Source organism: Balearica regulorum, chromosome 3 (assembly GCF_011004875.1).
Source record: "Balearica regulorum gibbericeps isolate bBalReg1 chromosome 3, bBalReg1.pri, whole genome shotgun sequence".
NCBI classification, from domain to species: Eukaryota; Metazoa; Chordata; class Aves; order Gruiformes; family Gruidae; genus Balearica; species Balearica regulorum.
Window position 1 is genome coordinate 37,183,785 of NC_046186.1, and position 17,593 is coordinate 37,201,377.

The 17,593-nt window shown below is 39.6% G+C and overlaps 1 protein-coding gene across 3 annotated transcripts in view; it reads left to right on the forward strand.

Annotated features, from left to right (window-relative positions):
* The window catches only part of BCKDHB (branched chain keto acid dehydrogenase E1 subunit beta), a 127,273-nt gene that overhangs the window by 25,457 nt on the left and 84,223 nt on the right, over positions 1-17,593 (forward strand). For all 3 annotated transcript variants that reach the window (XM_075747567.1, XM_075747569.1, XM_075747570.1), the window contains exons 7-8: positions 4,434-4,531; positions 7,880-7,990. In XM_075747567.1, coding sequence (XP_075603682.1) covers positions 4,434-4,531; positions 7,880-7,990 — 209 coding nt within the window. The remainder of the gene's footprint in view (positions 1-4,433; positions 4,532-7,879; positions 7,991-17,593) is intronic.

Below are 17,593 nucleotides of genomic sequence, written 5' to 3' on the forward strand. Positions count from 1 at the left end.
CAGAACTCAAGCCATCACTTACCTTCAGTGTTTCTATGTCATATAGATTTATATACCAACTATGCTTGAATCTGTCAGTCCAATTTATAAGTTGACTCTGTGTGTGGACTGAAGTGAAGGACAAAATGTTTGTATTTTACTTTGGACCTTTTAACAGCACTTTTCCATCAGTGCATCCATTTTGTTAGTAAATGTATCCTCTTCCTGGAGAAGAGAACCAAAGAATAACAGGGAAAGATTTAGAAAGTAGACATCAAAGCTACAAAAAATAGCAGAATAACTCGGGAACAGATAGGATATTTATTGGAGAAACTGCTTATTTGTTTTTATGTTTTTCAAAAAAGACCCAGAATTCCCATTAGCAATGTATTTTTAAAAGTGCAGCTATTTTTAGAGTGGTGTGATGTGGTATGATGTACCCTGCATTCCTTAAGTTCAGTGTGTTTGAGAGCTTACTGAAATTTAGCAATGAAGACCTCTGACCTTTCATTTGGATGAAGTAGTTTGGAAAACGAACTTGAGTCTTAGACTCCTGTTAAACAAAGAAGTTTAAAATTCTTGTGTCTTTTAAACAACCCTTTCTTTCATTTTTTTCCCCAGTATTTACAAGTCACAAATACAGACTGTAGAGTTAATATAATGCTTGCTTTCATAGTGAAATGAGTGGCTGCACATCAATATCACATCAATATATTTTGAGAATATAGGAGTGTCTTGTATTTGAGGAAATAACTTGTAAAGCAATTGCTGGATAATCTAGTGAACATAAATCAACCTTGTGACTGAAATTTTGAGTGAAGACGTGCTGAAATAGTGGTTAATGTGGTTTATGTGCTGGTCAATAACCAACCACAATGTTGCTGCAAAGTGATGTTGGTAGTTTCTGCAAGACTGAGATTTCCTCCTATATTCTGATGGCCTGATTTTCAGAGATGTTACCTACTGTTTGATCTTAAAATTTCTAAGAACATCAGTTTAGCAATCTAGGCTCAAATTTATAGTACACTTGTGTCAACATGTGACAGGGATGATTGTGACAGGTAACTTCTTTTGTTTTGAGACAATTTTCAGTGGACTTTTTATTATTTCTACAATATAAAGCAGGAATGTTTTATTATGTGGAAGGGTTTCGATGTTCCTTTTATTTTCATTGAACCCCTTTCCCTCTGGCATCATTAGTTCATCTTCTTAACTGTTTAGCTGTCTTTTTTGGGTTGGGTCAGCTTGAACTGGAAGAAGAGTGGTGTCTGGGAGTTTCTCCTAGAACATTCATCTCTCTTAGTGTTTCTTCTTATGCTGCTCGTCAGAGTTTCTTGTAATTCCACCACAGAAACGAAGTGGCCTGGTGAGTTCAGAAATGGGAATTCTTGTAAACAGTCCCTCTCCAGCTTTCCTGTAGGCCCCTTCAGGCACTGGAAGGCTGCTATAAGGTTTCCCTGGAGCCTTCTCTTTTCGAGGCTGAACAACCCCAACTCTCTCAGCCTGTCCTCATAGGAGAGGTGCTCCAGCCCTCTGATCATCTTCGTGGCCCTCCTCTGGACTCTCTCCAACAGCTCCATGTCTCTCTTGTACTGGGGCCTCCAGAGCTGGACACAGTACTCCAGGTGGGGTCTCACAAGAGCAGAGTAGAGGGGCAGGATCACCTCCCTCGACCTGCTGGTCACGCCTCTTTTGATGCAGCCCAGGACATGGTTGGCTTTCTGGGCTGCAAGCGCACACTGCCGGCTGACAGTGTTTCTCCCCCTGGTCAGCTCTTTTCCTTTCAGAACTCAAGTGGAGGATCATAGCCAGTCTAGCGGCCCTGCATGGTTCCCACAGGAGACAGAACAGCCTTTTACTTGTCTCACTCCAGTCCATCCTGGTAGCTGGTGTTTGGGACACATGCTGTTCCCGCCCCAGCAGCTGGTGGCCAAGACCCCCACTTGCTTCTGTAGCTCACACCACAGGCCCAGGGTGTCTGTGCCCTGCTTTGACTCTTGTTGCTGGCCCAGTGTCTTGTCTTCTCATGCTGGTCTCACCAGCAGCTGGCACTTAGTTCTTGCAGCACATACGCCTGCATGGGCTGGGATTTCAAAAGAAGCTAGGACTGACCACCATGATGAGGCACAGGGTTCAGTCAGACAAGCATACTGACTGGCCTCATTTTATGTGCAACTGGCCCCTTCTATAACCTTTTACATTTGTTCCCCTCCTTGTTCCTCCCCAAGCCCCTTCACTGTCACATGCCCTCGTCAGCTGGTGTAGTTCTATACATGCCCACTCCAACACTTTGGGCCCTCAGGTTTGTGTGCTTGTCAGGTGCAAAGTCCCATTTTGCCCATAGTTTCTTGATAGCCCTTCACTCAGTGTGTCTGACCAGACTTGTTTCTTGTCTTTGTCTCTGTCTCTGTTTGTCTTTAGGTTTGTGTCTCTGTATATTTGGTTTATAGCTTCTTTTCCTTTATCATGCCATTTGACAAGGTCCTTCATCAATAATCTTACTGAAAGAAACACTCCCACATTCGCCTTACCAATAAGTGGGACTGAGCAGGTTGGTTCTTGTTCCTGCCTCCCTCATCGTTTGTCGGTTAGGTTTGTGTCCCTGCATGTTCTTCCTTTTGACTTCTCCCTCTTCCTGTTACCCCCTTTTGCATTGAAAAGATCCTTGTCCAGACACTGTTAAGGGAGCAGATGCTCTCTCCTTTCACATAACCTTACAGTGGTCATCAGAATTTTTTTGTATGTTAATTTGCCTTGTGTAAAATTAGAAAGGAGCAAAGCAATGTAAGCCTTTCTGGGTAAAAGTGCGAAATTAAATATACAAGTACGCATATAGAGAGACAATTCTGTTGCTGGTTAACTTATGAGAGTATAATGTTATTGAAAGTGCTGTGGTGACGTCCCCCTAAATGTCAGAGATACTAAGAAAATATCTGAATTAAAAAGAAAAAGGAGGCTTTGATTTATAAAAAGTAGTTAACAGCCTGTGCAGTGTCAAAAGCACATAATGATTATGAATCAAAGAAGAAGATGAGTCACCTTGACATTATCAGGTTTAGACATCTTGTGAAGAACCTACTCTGATGTTTTTTGACCTTTTCAGTTTCATTTAATTGTACTATATATGACATTGGTGGTGTAGAAATAAATACAACTTGCATCAGTGGTTGTTATAGAGACAAGACAGGTAAGATGAGAAAACGTGTTTTCTTTCTGCTGTTCAGGTTGCTCTTTTAGAAAAAGCAACAGATGGTGCAGCCTCTTAAATTAACTTCTGATGGCCCTTTTTCTCTGATAATTACAGCTGTTTGTTAATTGCTTTATTTGAAATTGATATTTGAAATATCTGATTTAAAATTATTTATATCTTCAGTAATATGCGAATGGACTGCTTTGTATATAAACATTGTTCTGGTTTGGTTGCTTATTATGGAAGAATATGCATAGAATAATTTCACAAGATCCTTTTCATCTTTGTTAGTGGAGGAAGGAGTTTTTGCAAAGGCATTTGAATAAAATCCTGCCAAATCTGGACTTCCTTATAAATTTTTGACAGGCTGAATTTTGCATTTAAAAGTGTCAGGAACTCTAGATGAACTCATCCAGTGGATGTCTTGTTGCAGAATGGTTTAGCTATAAAAAGAAATCACTTAATTTGTGTAATTGTAGGTTATATTTAATTTCTCTAACTGGATAAAACCATTATACGGAGAAGGAGCTCCTTTTGTATCATGTACACCTTCCAGTTCTTCCTCTGGTACATCCCACTGTCACTTCAAAGCCTTCTCATACATGTCAGTTGCCTGGGTTTCCACTCGAAGGTCCTGTGGCATCTTTATAAGGTTCTTGTTCTCCAGGTTTCATGTAGATGACAGTCCCATGAAAAAGACAGTTTTGCAATACCAGTTAGTATAGTTGTGGGTTTCATTATCTTTCAGGGTCTCTGCTTTCTTTTGCCCGAGGGCTTTACAATGTGCAAAATCCATAGAAGCCTGGTCTGCTTTACTGCCAACCAGTAATGTGCAGTGAGCAAGCGCTGGATGTGGCTTTTCCCTTTCTTTCCCCACCCTGTAGTCCTTTAGCCACTTGTTATTCAATGAAATTATTACAGGAAGACACTGATATTTCAAAACATTAAAATAATAGTTTGCAAAGAGATCTGATTTTGTTGTATGTTTGAAAGCACCTTGTATTTAAAATTCTTTTTTTTTTCTTTTTTTCCTTGATTGAATGGACATGTGTTCTTGAATTATGCCCAGAGAGGTGGTGGACTCACCATCCCTGGAGGTGTTCAAAAAACGTGTAGACATGGCACTTTGGGACATGGTTTAGTAGACATGGTGGTGTTGGGTTGACAGTTGGACTCGATGATCTTAAAGGTCTTTTCCAACCTTAAAGATTCATATATTCTATGAATATGACACTTATTTTCCCCTTTGTTTTTATTTATTCAGTGGAACAAGTTCCTGTGGAGCCCTACAACATTCCACTGTCTCAAGCTGAGGTGCTGCAGACAGGCAGCGATGTGACACTGGTTGCTTGGGGCACTCAGGTCAGTAAGGCTCTTACAAGCTATTTGTCATCCAGCAAAGCCTAGGCTAAGGGTGATGTTTTAGTAGTGTTTCATTCAGGCTTAGGTGCCAGACAGTAAACGGCATGCATCTTCCATCACTGTATGCTTGAATAAATGATTGACGGTGTTTATATTTATATGAAACCTGCTTTTTATTGGGTAAAATTTTACCCATTTTTAATTGAAGCTGACTCTGGAAATGTGGAAGAGGTACCTGTGCAGGAGGTTAAATGATTTATCCATGATTATGAAAGTGATATATTTAAAAATGGGGCAGAGAGACGTGAATCTGAGGAAGGCAATGGGAAAAGAGAGTTCAAAGAAAAGTATAGATTTTTACTGCATGATTTAAAAATGTGCAGTTGGGGGTTCCCTTTATACAGAGAGTTAAAATCCACTGAACATTTAATACAAATAGGGAGTGATATAGTTTTGATTCTAACAGTTATATTTCAAAGCTGTTCAAAAATATGACTGGAGACCCGCTCCCCCCAAATCAAGATATGTAAGTATTGAAAAATCTAGTAAACCCCCCATATTCGTTTTCAAGAATTATAGAAAAGAAATTTGAGTCTAGTTTGAAATTACCAGAAAAATATTTTTATTGCCTTTAACCTATAATTAAGAAAATTGCTATTTTCCTGGCCTAACTATATCTGAGAAGGTTTTAGAGGAGAGAATGTTTTAACTTTCATCACAGGAGTATTGAATTGATCTCTGGGCTTGTGCCTTTTCATGTGGTTTTTTTTGTTTGTGTGTGTGTGTGAGGTTTTGGGGTTTTTTTGTTTTTTTTTTTTTGTTTGTTTTGGTTTTTTGTTTGAAATCTATAATCTTCAGTGCTTTTCTGTGATAGTTTCTTTGTCCTCAGACTACTTGATCTCCTTCATATCTATGGTTATTCCTGCTAGTCTCTGATACTTTGCACTCGTATTAAATTATGGACTCCATCAATGCCTTTACTTGTACTCATTTCTCCAGAGAAAACAGTTTCTATAGTTCTCCCTGTTCCCTTTTGAAAGTGGAAATTTTTGCTTCATTGTAATGAAATCTTAGTGTTCATCATATTCCTAAAAATTGAATTGATAAAGTAATGGCTTGAAAGCTGGCTATGGAGATTTAATAATATCTTGAGTTTTCCCAGTAGGCAGCAGTGCAGAGAGAGGACTTGGAGTGACATCCTTCAAAAAAACTGCTTGGAGCTTGGAAAATGTAGGCCAAGTGTTAAGACAGGCAGTTCTTTTGATGTGAATAGTAATATGACAGATGTGCAGACCTAATCCAAATTTAGGAGCTGACCGAAGCAGGGGTGTGGAAGGATAGTACAGCATGGGGACATGCTTAGCGCATATGTAGTAAGTCCAGCATGTTCTGGATGTGTTGAGCTTCTGCAGATCAAGTATGTTTAGTGAGTTTGTGCTGAGGATGTTTGCAGGCTGTGTACATAAACTTGGAACTTGTTTGCTAAATGTGCAACCAATCCAGAATTTATTGTCAATAGGCAGGGTGATTCCACGTACTCACTGGCTACCGGATGTTAGATAGTTGCTTGCAGCTGCTGCTCTGATGGGGTTAACTGATGCTTGCTTTCCTGGGTGGTACTAATGAGGGGCAGTAAAGGCTTTTAGTTCCTCTCTAGTTGTGCTCAGTGGTTTATGGTCGTTAACTAATCCTTATTCCCTGTGAGCAGGTAAACATTCTCACTTATACATCAGAGAAACTTCAAAACCATCCGGATATCCCACGTGTCATGTTGAAAGTTCTCAAACCCTCTTATTACATCCACAGATGTATTAGAAGTTTAAACAAAAACACTACAAGCTATATTTTCTTTTTATTATTGCAATACTTGTATTGATTTATCTTTTAAAATTGTCCTTTGGTGTTTAGTTATTCATATTTGCATTATGTAGATGTTTAATGTTTAAATCCTTAATCATCTTGTTTCAGCATAGATTTTTGCTCTGTTTAGAATTTAATACTGCTCTCTGACCCTCGGGCAACTGACACTGCCTGACCGTGCCCATATTGTTAAATTCTGTTGCCTTCCAGACCAAGGTGACCTCATCCAAATAGCTTATTGGGGATGGTCCTTGGCCTCCAATCCCTTAAGCCGTGCCTAGAAGTTGCTCGATGGAGGTCATCTGCCTCAGTCCAAACCTGTATTACAAAATGTTCTGACAACAAGGAAAATGTCAGACTTTATTGACAGCATCATATTGAGAAATTCTTTTTTTACCCTCATATCTTATGACCAAATACTTTTTGCTGAGATACTTGTGGAGGATAATCTGAGTCGTTGTCATAACAGTTGTTATTTTCTGTGTTGGAGCATTTGCCTGCTAATGTTTGTTTTAGGGAAGCCTTACATGCTTACAATATGTTTTGTTTAAAAGTGTTGTATAACATAATGTCAAGATACAGTTTTGAGTGTATGTAATATTGCTTTCTTTTCTGTTCATAACATACCTTATGAAAAGGATGCTAATAGATGTGGATTGGTTTACATCTACTTTGACGCACTTATACATGCTGCTAATACATTCCTTGACTGGTGGATAGTGAATAACGTGTATTCTAATTCAGTACAAGCCTCTTGCTAGGGGGGAATACTTTTTTGTTTTAATAAAATGTTAATTATAATAATCAGATAATGCAACTTTTGTAATGTTGGTATTAAAGTATGTTGGAAGACCAGTGAATGGTCATATTGTCATATTAGTGCTAATATGCTTTGAGTGTGGGGGTCAGGACTGGATATTTATAGGTATTTTTTTTATGTGGTACTTACTATCTCTCCTAACTGTTCATAAGATAATGCTTTGGAGATGGTTACTTGGTAATCTATTACTCTGTCAGTAAATTGTAGTAAGTGTAGTTACTAGGGCTATTTTTGAATGTACGTAATGCTACTTGCAGAATTTCATGTGACTGCTACATGAAAATACATTATTCTGATATATTTGGGTCTTAGCTTAGTTACAGTCCTAAAAAAACCTTATCCTAACCCCCAAATTGACTATAAATATAAAATACTGAGGCCTGATACTGTTCACTAAAAGATAGTTTTCTAGAAAACAACAGTTTTGTTTTCATTGATTCTTCATCGAAGTTAGTTTCTGAAGTGCTGCTAAAATACTAGGAATAATGTAAGCAGTAAATAAGAAGAATGAACTGAGTAATAAATGCTTATTAGATGATTGAATAAAAAGGTTTCTGCTAAACATGCAAGTAGTATGTTAAATCACTGCTTGTATTTAGTATGCGTAATTTAGAACATCTTAAACAGAAACAAAATGTTTCCTTGGTGATAATGCATTGCCTTTTCAGGTACATGTGATCAAAGAAGTGGCAGCAATGGCTCAAGAAAAGCTTGGTGTGTCCTGTGAAGTGATTGATCTGAGGACGATCTTACCCTGGGATACAGAGACCGTTTGCAAGGTAAGGAAATGATGCATGTTAATTTAAAACCACAACAAACCCAAATATCCCACTAATAACAATTTAAATGCAAATAATGATGTATTTGTTCTTGAATTTTTTTAAAGGCCTACATTTTTGCTCTATATTGTATATATTGTTCTGTATCATATATGATGAGTAAATGCAGATTACATGGACCAAACATTTGCTTTAGCATTGAAAGAGAATTATGTTTCAGGGTTCAAAATAATGTTAGAATACATGTTCTTGGGGTTGATCAGAGGGCAGGATTTAATCAGATTTGTGCTTGAAAACTACTTTTCCATGATTTCTGGCTCTTTCTATGATCTTTGCTGTCTTTGGGACTCAAAAGATCAGGGGAAATCTTTTTTTTTTTTTCTTACTGTTTTACACCAAATCTTTATTAGTTTTAGATCTGCAATAATTTGCCTTAGGTTTTTTTTTTAAATCCATATTTCTAGAAATAAATATTTTTATTTAAGGTATATGAAGTCTTGGGCTGGGGAGAAAAGGCAGCATTTACAATTCTCAGGGTATCTGGTTTGAAATTCATGGTACTGTGAAGTTCTTGTGTCATGGTGTAGCCCCAGCTGGCAGGTAAGCACAATGCAGCCCCTCACTTACTGCTTCCCCCGCAGTGGGATGGGGAGGAGATTCAGAAGAAAAGGGTAAAACATGTGGGTTGGGATACAGACAGTTTACTAGAACAGCAAAGGAAGAGGAAAATAACAACATAACTGATAGAAGAATGTACAAAGTGGGTGATACGCAATGCAATTTGCTCACCTCTGGAGCCCGATGCACAGCCCGTCCCCGAGCAGCAACGTCTTCCTGGCCAGCTCCTGCCCTTATATACTGAGCATGACATCATATGGTATGGAATATGCCTTTGGCTAGTTTGGGTCAGCTCTCCTGGCTGTGTCCCCTCCCAGCTTCTTGTGAGAATGAACTCTATCCCAGCCAAAACCCAGGATACCTTGTGTGCTCTATTGGGAGTCTTTGATTCTGCAAAGAATTTCTTTCGAAGCACTGGACAGCTGAAACTGTAATTTGAATTGCCATATACTGAGAAACCATGGGAATTGGATATTTTACTTACGTATACCTTGGTTTGCTTACCTTTCCTCCCCTCCCCGTACTGCTTTTTCTTCAGCAGCTAAGAGCTATTGGGAGGAAAGACCTTAAAGGAAATGCAAGGGGGAGTATTTCCCAAGTCTTTGTAAATGTAAGAAAGAATCCCAAGGTGCACTTTTTAAAAATGCCATTTGAGAAATTAAAAAAAAAACAACACAAAAACACCACACCAAAAAAAGTGGTGGTCATTAAAGCAAAAACTTGTATCTGGAAAACTTGATTTCCCTGCTCCCAGTTGTTATCTAACTTTTTTTCCTGTTGTCTTGAATTAGCAAATTTTTGTGTGCATTATTAACAGTGCCTGTAATCCTTTTTTTTTTTTTTTCCCCCTTCATTTTTCACTTACCCATGTGATGAGGTACTTTTAACATCATAAATACATGAATAAACAGATTCTGCAAAATAAATTGTTAGTATTGCTGCTTTGGGAGCATTCTTAGAGACAGATCTTTTCCATAGTTACCTCATGAAAACTAGTTTGAAGTCCCTTCCATGAAACCATTTTTGGTCAAGCTACTTGAGAACTATGAGAGAAGAGCTGCTACCTGACTGCCATCCAACAGTACAAACGTCAGTGAACGTGCTTTTGGACTGCAATGCTCGGAAAGGTTCTGCAAGTGTTTTTGTCTTTGCATTATTTACAGCATTAACCATTAGAGCACAGCCAAAGGTTTGCCCCTCGCTTTATGGTAATGGCTCCCTTGATTTAAGCTTGGACAAGTTGTGTGAGTTAGCAGAATGCTTGCTGCTTCTACTAGAGCTATGAGTTTCCCTAAGTGGGCTTGTCCACAGTCCTGCAGGACTATGGCTGACAACTCATTGAGTCCTTATTCAATCTCTGTACCCTAGCTCATTTTATGCTGCTGATAAAATCACTCTGAAACTTGAGAGATGTCAGCAGCTTAGTTAACTCAGGCCTTGTAACTGTAGAGTACTGGGTTAAGATAACCATAGGGATGAGAAGAGCCACAGGCTTGAAGAAAGTGTGATTCCATCAAGTACTTTCTCTGCCTGCAGATTCTAATTTAAGGCAATATGGTGTCATATCTACAGCTAAGTCAGATTGTACAGATGTTTAAATAGGGCAGTTCAGGCACACCTCCTTATCTGACTCTCTCTGTATTTGGAGTATCTTAATTGCGTAGACAAGTGTTTTGTCATTCTGTAGTTGCTCAGTAAGGGGCTTGCTCTTGGTCAGGTAAAGTATTAAACAGATTAAGTGTGACAAAGGGAAAGACGAGCCATTGGCCTGCTACTCTATGGCAAAGCTTGTATTTCTCCACAGTATGAATTTTACTGTTATGTTTGTCTGAGGGATTGCCAGGGGGACTGGATGGAGCAGATGGGAGGAAAGATCCATGTTGGGCGTCTGCTATTGGCAGTGTCCTATTGTCCAGTTGTGGATGTGTAACCAGTTATGTACTTATACACATAGCTATGTGCTGCTTCATATAAATTTGATCTTCTCAGCTGAAGTGTTTTCAGTGTTTGTTTGCAGTGTATTTCATGTTACTTGGATGCACTTTCTATCTGTAAAAAATTAAATGTGTTGAGTTGTTGTCATCAGTATGAAGAGAAACTTTGGCAGTAATAAATCTTTTACAATCCCTTCTGTACAAATAAGATTATTCCTTTTTTTTAGTTAATTTTTCTTCCTTCTTTAAAAATTTGCGCTGTCATTCTGTGAAAACAAAGCCTCTCTTTGAAAGACCATTTAAGTCTGTTTCGTTGATTTGGACCTACACTGAAACACCATCAGGAAAAAATGCAGCTGTGCATAGGATGTGCAGAGCTTTAGTTGTACAATGTTTTTCAAATCTTTAAAAACAGATATTCCATGAAGATTTTCAGCTTATGTTCCATCTTGGATATCTTTTAAGGTAACTGTGGCATAAATAAAAAGATGGAGCAGATAGACCTGTTGCTTTAAATCTGTTAATGAATTTACTATTAAGAATTAAAAGAGAGTTATTTCTAGAGAAATATAGTGCACATTGGCTAGGAAGTTCAGCTATATTATAATAAATACCAAATAGTAAATGTTTCTTGCATTGCTCTTATATTAGTATGACTGCAGGCTGGCCAGTCTGATGGGAGAAATGTTAAATTGTCCTGTTGGAGCGAGTCCAGAGGAGGGCCACGAAGCTGATCAGAGGGCTGGAGCACCTCTCCTGTGAGGACAGGCTGAGAAAGTTGGGGTTGTTCCGTCTGGAGAAGGCTCCAGGGAGACCTTATAGCAGCCTTCCAGTGCCTGAAGGGGACCTACAGGAAAGCTGGAGAGGGACTGTTTACAAGGGCATGTAGTGACAGGACAAGGGGTAATGGCTTTAAGCTGAAGGAGGGTAGATTTAGATTAGATATTAGGAAGAAATTCTTCTCTGTGAAGTGTTCAAGGCCATGTTGGATGGGACTTTGAGCAACCTGGTCTTAGTAGAAGGTGTCCCTGCCCCTGGCAAGGGAGGTTGAAACTAGATGATCTTTAAAGTCCCTACCAACCCAAACCATTCTGTGATTCTATGGAAACAATAGTTGTAACTGCTTGCTGTAGCCTTATCCCAAGAGGAACTGCTTGGTGCAGCTGTTGTAGATGACAGTGGCCTACAGGGTCAATTCTGGTGATGGCACTTGTTATTCCCTTCCAGACATGCCAGTGTCAAGGACCAAGAGAGTGGTAGAAGAGTTGGCCATGCCAGAGAAAGTCCTCAGCTGTCTATTGGCCTGCTTAAGTCCTCTTTGTGGGGTCTTAAATGATAATGGGATTGCTTTTACTCCAGTCCAACCAATAAGCAAATCATCAGCTGTTAGAGTCTGCCCTTTGCCTCAGGCTATTACTTATGTCAGCCTCCATAAATCTCAGGCCAAGTTTTTTTGTTTTTCCTTGTCTTACATATGTATTTGAAATGTGTTTGTCATCTCCTTGTCCTGCTGGACACAGAGGTAAAGAATGGTGCATGTGATACACTGCAACCTTATTGCCGTTCTGGTGCTTGGATACACAATCCTCTGTTGATGGGATTCTGTGCTGCAATCTTATCAGAGAGCAGGAGTTTGGGTTTTGATGTCCATTTTACTGCTGGGAATGTTGTTCTTTGTGGTTTTAGTCCTGTTATTTTAGTCCTTGGCCTGCTGCTGCATTCAGGCCCTGCACATGCATGTTCACATGTCTTTCATACCAACCTTAACATACCTGTTAAAATTCTCCACGTTAGTATGATTCTCCAGTCTTCTAGCTCTTTCTAGAAGGCAGGGAGCCTTATCTAGCTTCTTGTAGGCTGTGTGATTGTTCCTAATCATGCGCCTGACGTTTGGGTTCCCTGCGTTCCATATGGGTCAGGGTCATGAAGATTTAATAAAGGAATTGAATTTTACAGAAGTTGTATGCATTTGCCAGTCTAATATGTTTTACTCTGCAGGCTTATTTTATTCTTACGCTAAGCCAAGAAATGATGCATTTTTATATAGAAATATTTCTGTGAATTTTCCTTGCCAGTCTATGTAATTTTTAAACAAAATCAAGGAGCCTTCATGGTTGGTGTTGGGGAATGATCTGGCCTCATAACCTTAACTTAATTGTTGATATCTTTAGCAAGGAAATAACTTCAACACTGAAGTTTTCAATGCTGCTATTTAAACATGAGATGCTTTACTTAACTGGAAATATATGCAACTTTAAGCCTAATTTGACAATTGTGGTGTAGGCATGAAGAAGGATGGGCTGAAATGGTTAGTGCTTTGGAGATGAGCAGTAATATGTCAGAATTTTCACTGCAAATCTAACTGCTTAGTCTCCTTTCTGTAGCTGTTTGTATATTGAAAATTATGTCATCAGAATACATATTTCATAAAATATGAGAAGTTATACTTCACAACTGCCACCAGAGGCCTCTTTTTAACCAAGTTAAGCCCCTGCTTTGACTTTGCATTGCTCCTACGAGTATGTTTATGAATATATAGCTCTGAGTGAAACATAAATAAACATAAATAATAAAAATAGTGAACATAAATAAAAATTGCTGCCTAATTTTACTGATAGTTTCTTTGCATTTTTAAGATTTGGAGATTATGTTACGTTTTGAAATAGGTTAGCATTTGTCATCTGCATGAGAAAGAGACAAGGGTGTGCCTGCCTGGAGCAGACTGCTATGGCTTTGAATGGGTCCCAGCAGTAATTGAAACCTTCTCGTCATTTCAATTCCTGGGATGGGTAAACGTGCAAACGGGGGCTAGATTTTTCTTTTGTCAGTCTTCAGATGTCTGAGTATTGAAGTTTGAGCTAGTTACAGTAGCTCATAGAGCTATTCTAGAGAAAGGATATCTCTTGAGGGTCATTCATCCCAGCTGTTTCAGCAGCCTATTTTGGGAGGAGACAAACTGGCCTCTAGAAATGTCTTGGTTTAAAAGTGGTGGGAGTTTTTTTGGTGGTTTTTTTTGGTTTTTTTTGTGTTTTTTTTAAAAAAAGCTAAGGGAGTCCTGATCGATGAGTGTAGTGTAAAGTCAGGTGAGATAAATTGCACCCTCATTGTATACCTGAGATGACACCTACTGCTGACAGAAAGGACATTAGTAGTTGACCTGTTTAAAAAAATATCTAACATTTCTTTGCTAGAATAAAAGCAAAGAATCTGTGTGTGTCTATATTTATATGAATATATATATTTTTTACATAAGGCTTCATTACTATTTAACTTGGACAAGCTTCTTGTGAAAGAAAGATGTCCTTCCTCACTTAAAGGCAATAGATACCAACAGTACCTTGTCCCTGGAAATTGATCTGGCCTGTTTCAAGATTCTTTAGCATTCTTAAAAAAAAATAACATTCCTGTTCTGGATCAAGAGAAATCATTGATTTTACAGGCTGACAGCTTAAAAAGACATGCAGGAAATATTTTCAGTCACTTTAGTTACTTTAGAGCTTGTATTTTATACTTTATTGCTTTTCACAGAAATCTGGAGAGGCAAAAATGTTAAACTACATAAAATGTAGTATATTCCTCAGTTGTCTATATTCAATCGGAATTTGTCATTTTGAACATCTTTCAAACTGCTGACATTGTGAATTCTGTGCATGTGTTATGTGATAGGCTCCATGCTGTGAAAGCTCGATGTGATGTGTCTTCTGAGCTTTATTACCTGAGTTTTCATGTGCTTAGAAAACTAACTTCTGAAGTGATTATTTTTCTGAATTTTATGAAGTCTTTGTACCAGAGAAACTTTTTTTACAAAACTTGAGTTTTCGTTTTCTTTTGATGATGGCAAGGACTTTTTTTAATATATCACTTATTTTCTGGTTATATGCTTAGGTTTGAGCTGTTGTGCTGGTATGTCATGATCACTAATAAAACACAGCACACAAAGATTGGAACCCGGGATCTTTTCCTTTTGGAGAGTGCCCTCCTTACAGGAATGATCACATTCCCTTTTGTTTTCTCTCTTACTGTTGCCTGGTGCTTATTCTGTGCAATTTATGGTAATAACAGCAATAGAATATGAGCAGGCTGATCTCCCAGTTTATCCTATAATTTGCTAACAAGGTCACACCCCAGTGAGATGGAAGATTGGATTGGAGAACCTGTATGCTGACAAGGCATTGAATCCAGGTCTTGCTCCTCTTGAGCATGTGCCTTTACCACCATCTCTAATTGAAGAGCTGAGTAGCTCATAAGCTTTTGTCCCCAGGGCCATGCTACTTTGCTATCGGTTCAATTTTAGCAGATTATCAGCATGCTCAAAGCACTCTTCAGCCTCTGGAGGATATAATTTGTTGTGGTTGCTTAGGCAGTGCATCCTAAAGGGCTGTATGTATGAGCTGTGTGTTTATGTTCTTAGTAAGCCTTTCATCATCCCTTAGGTGAGAAGCCTGGATCCACTGCAGACTTGATGCAACAAGTGTCCCCACTTCCTGTCTTTGCGATCTGCTTTTGTACCCATGTCATGGTGCATTTTGCTGTCTCTACATAATATTGCAGTGTGATGTGATGTACTGTGAGATGCCTGGGTGGTTACGTGTAGTTATTTTAGGTTGTTGACTTCAGCAAGTTTAAAAAACTTTTTATGACATTTTTTGCTCAGTCACCATAGCCACTTCAGTTGTGTGGAAGAAATGCAAGATCCTGGTAGTGTCCTACAGCTGTCCTTATTTATAGATCTGTTCCTAAAAGGAAGAAAAATGGTTTTGTTTATAATTCCTTTTTCATGATAGAAGATGGAGATTTCCCTGACAGAGGTGGAAGCAAGTCTTTTGCAAGGAAAGTCCATCAACAGTTTACTTTTATTGAGCATGGAAAGAATTTTATATACATTAAAACACACACCGATCTATAATCTTTCTAAAGCCTTTCACAAGAAAATGGAATTGATTGTACAGCTTGTACATGCATAGAGCTCCAGTAGAGTGCTTCTGAATGAGACATGATGCAATTACGGAATCACAGAATGGTAGGGGTTGAAAGGGACCTCTTGAGATCATCTAGTGCAACCCCCCTGCTAGAGCAGGATCACCCAGAGCAGGTTGTACAGGATCGCCTCCAGGCAGGTTTTAAATAACTACAGAGGAGACTCCACAACCTCTCTGGGCAGCCTGTTCCAGTGCTCGGTCACCCTCAGGGTAAGGAAGTGTTTTCTCATGTTCAGATGGAACTTCCTGTGTTCCAGTTTGTGCCCGTTGACCCTTGTCCTGTCACTGGGCATCACTGAGAAGAGTCTGGCCCCATCCTCTAGACATCCACCCTTTAGATATTTATAAGTGTTGATAAGATCCCCTCTCAGTCTTCTCTTCTCCAGACTAAACAGACCCAGCTCCCTCAGACTTTCCTCATACGAGAGATGCTCCAGTCCCCTGATCATCCTTGTAGCCTTCTGCTGGACTCTCTACAGTAGTTTCCTGTCTTTCTTGAACTAGGGAGCCCCGAACTGGACACAGAACTCCAGATGTGGCCTCACCAGGGCAGAGTAGAGGGGGAGGATACCCTCCCTCCAGCTGCTGGCCGTGCTCTTAGTGCACCCCAGGATACCACTGGCCTTCTTGGCCATGAGGGCACATTGCTGGCTCACGGAGAGCTTGTTGTCCATCAGGACTCCCAGGCCCTTCTCTGCAGAGCTACTTCCCAGCAGGTCAACGCCTAACCTGTACTGGTACCTGGGGTTGTTCTTCCCTAGGTGCAGGACCTTACACTTGCCCTTGTTGAATTTCATATGGTTCCTTTCCGCCCACCTCTCTAACCTGTCCAGGTCTTGCTGAATGGCAGCACAGCCTTCTGCTGTGTCAGCCACTCCTCCCAGTTTTCTGTGGTCAGCAAACTTGCTGAGGGTACACTCTGTCCCCTCCTCCAGGTCATTGATGAATATGTTGAATAAGACTGGACCCAGTACTGACCCCTGGGGCACACAGATAGCTACAGGCCTCCAAGTAGGCTCTGTACTGCTTATCACAGCCCTCTGAGCCCTGCCATTCAGCCTGTTATCAGTCCACCTCGCTGTCCACTCATCCAACCCACACTTCCTAAGCTAATTCTTTGCGCTTTACCTCTAGAGGATTGAAAGTGAACCCAACATCAACTCCCAGTACGTAGCTGAATAGATCAGCATGAAAAGTTGTGTCATCTTATGTTAGAAAAGTGACACAGGCTTGTTTAAAGAGTATGTGCTGCCTTTGCTGCTTCCTTAGGAAATGTAACAGCAAAGGCTGTCTTTAAATTACTGAGCCTCTTGTCTATATATACATTCTCAAAGCACTGTGTCATTTCATGGGCCAGTGAAAAATGTCGTAAGACTCTTGTTTACTTTGACAATCTTCACTGATTTCTGACTAAAGCTCTTGCTTTATTCCCCAGGGCTGGAGTATGAGTGATGCAGCGGTTATGATTCAAAGAGCGAGTAGTTAGCTGTCCGTAGAGAGGATTACTTTTTTTTTTTTTGAGGGAGAATGCATTCCCTGTGCTTATTCGCACATCACCATCCTATGTCTGTGTGTTTAATTCGTGTATGAAGGAGCTGGGATCAGGAGTAATCTCTCCCCTTTACACCTTCAGCTGTAAACACGAACATATGAAATTAACGTGCTTCTCAACGTACATTGCTGATGACAAAATCTCTGCCTTGACCATGCTCTTCTGACTCTCCAGCTGCTGCATATGCATGCAGACATCTGCATTTAGTGCAGCCACAGCAAAGATGTCTGTTCCTATCCCGGCAGGTAACACTTTCCTACTACTTGATTGATCAGCTGTGTTGTTATTGGAAGGCTAACCTATCATGAAGGGTGCGACTCAAGAAACTGAAACATGAGACATATATGAAATATCTATAAAATTTGCTACTTTATAACCTACAAAGCTGTTTAAAGACACTTTTTTTCCCCTTTCAGAAATTAAGTTTTCAGACAAAACTTTTTTTCCCTTCATTGTACGTAACAGATTTGCTTGGAAGCTTTGGAGAGATTAGACTGTGTGGATTTTTCTGTCTGTGATC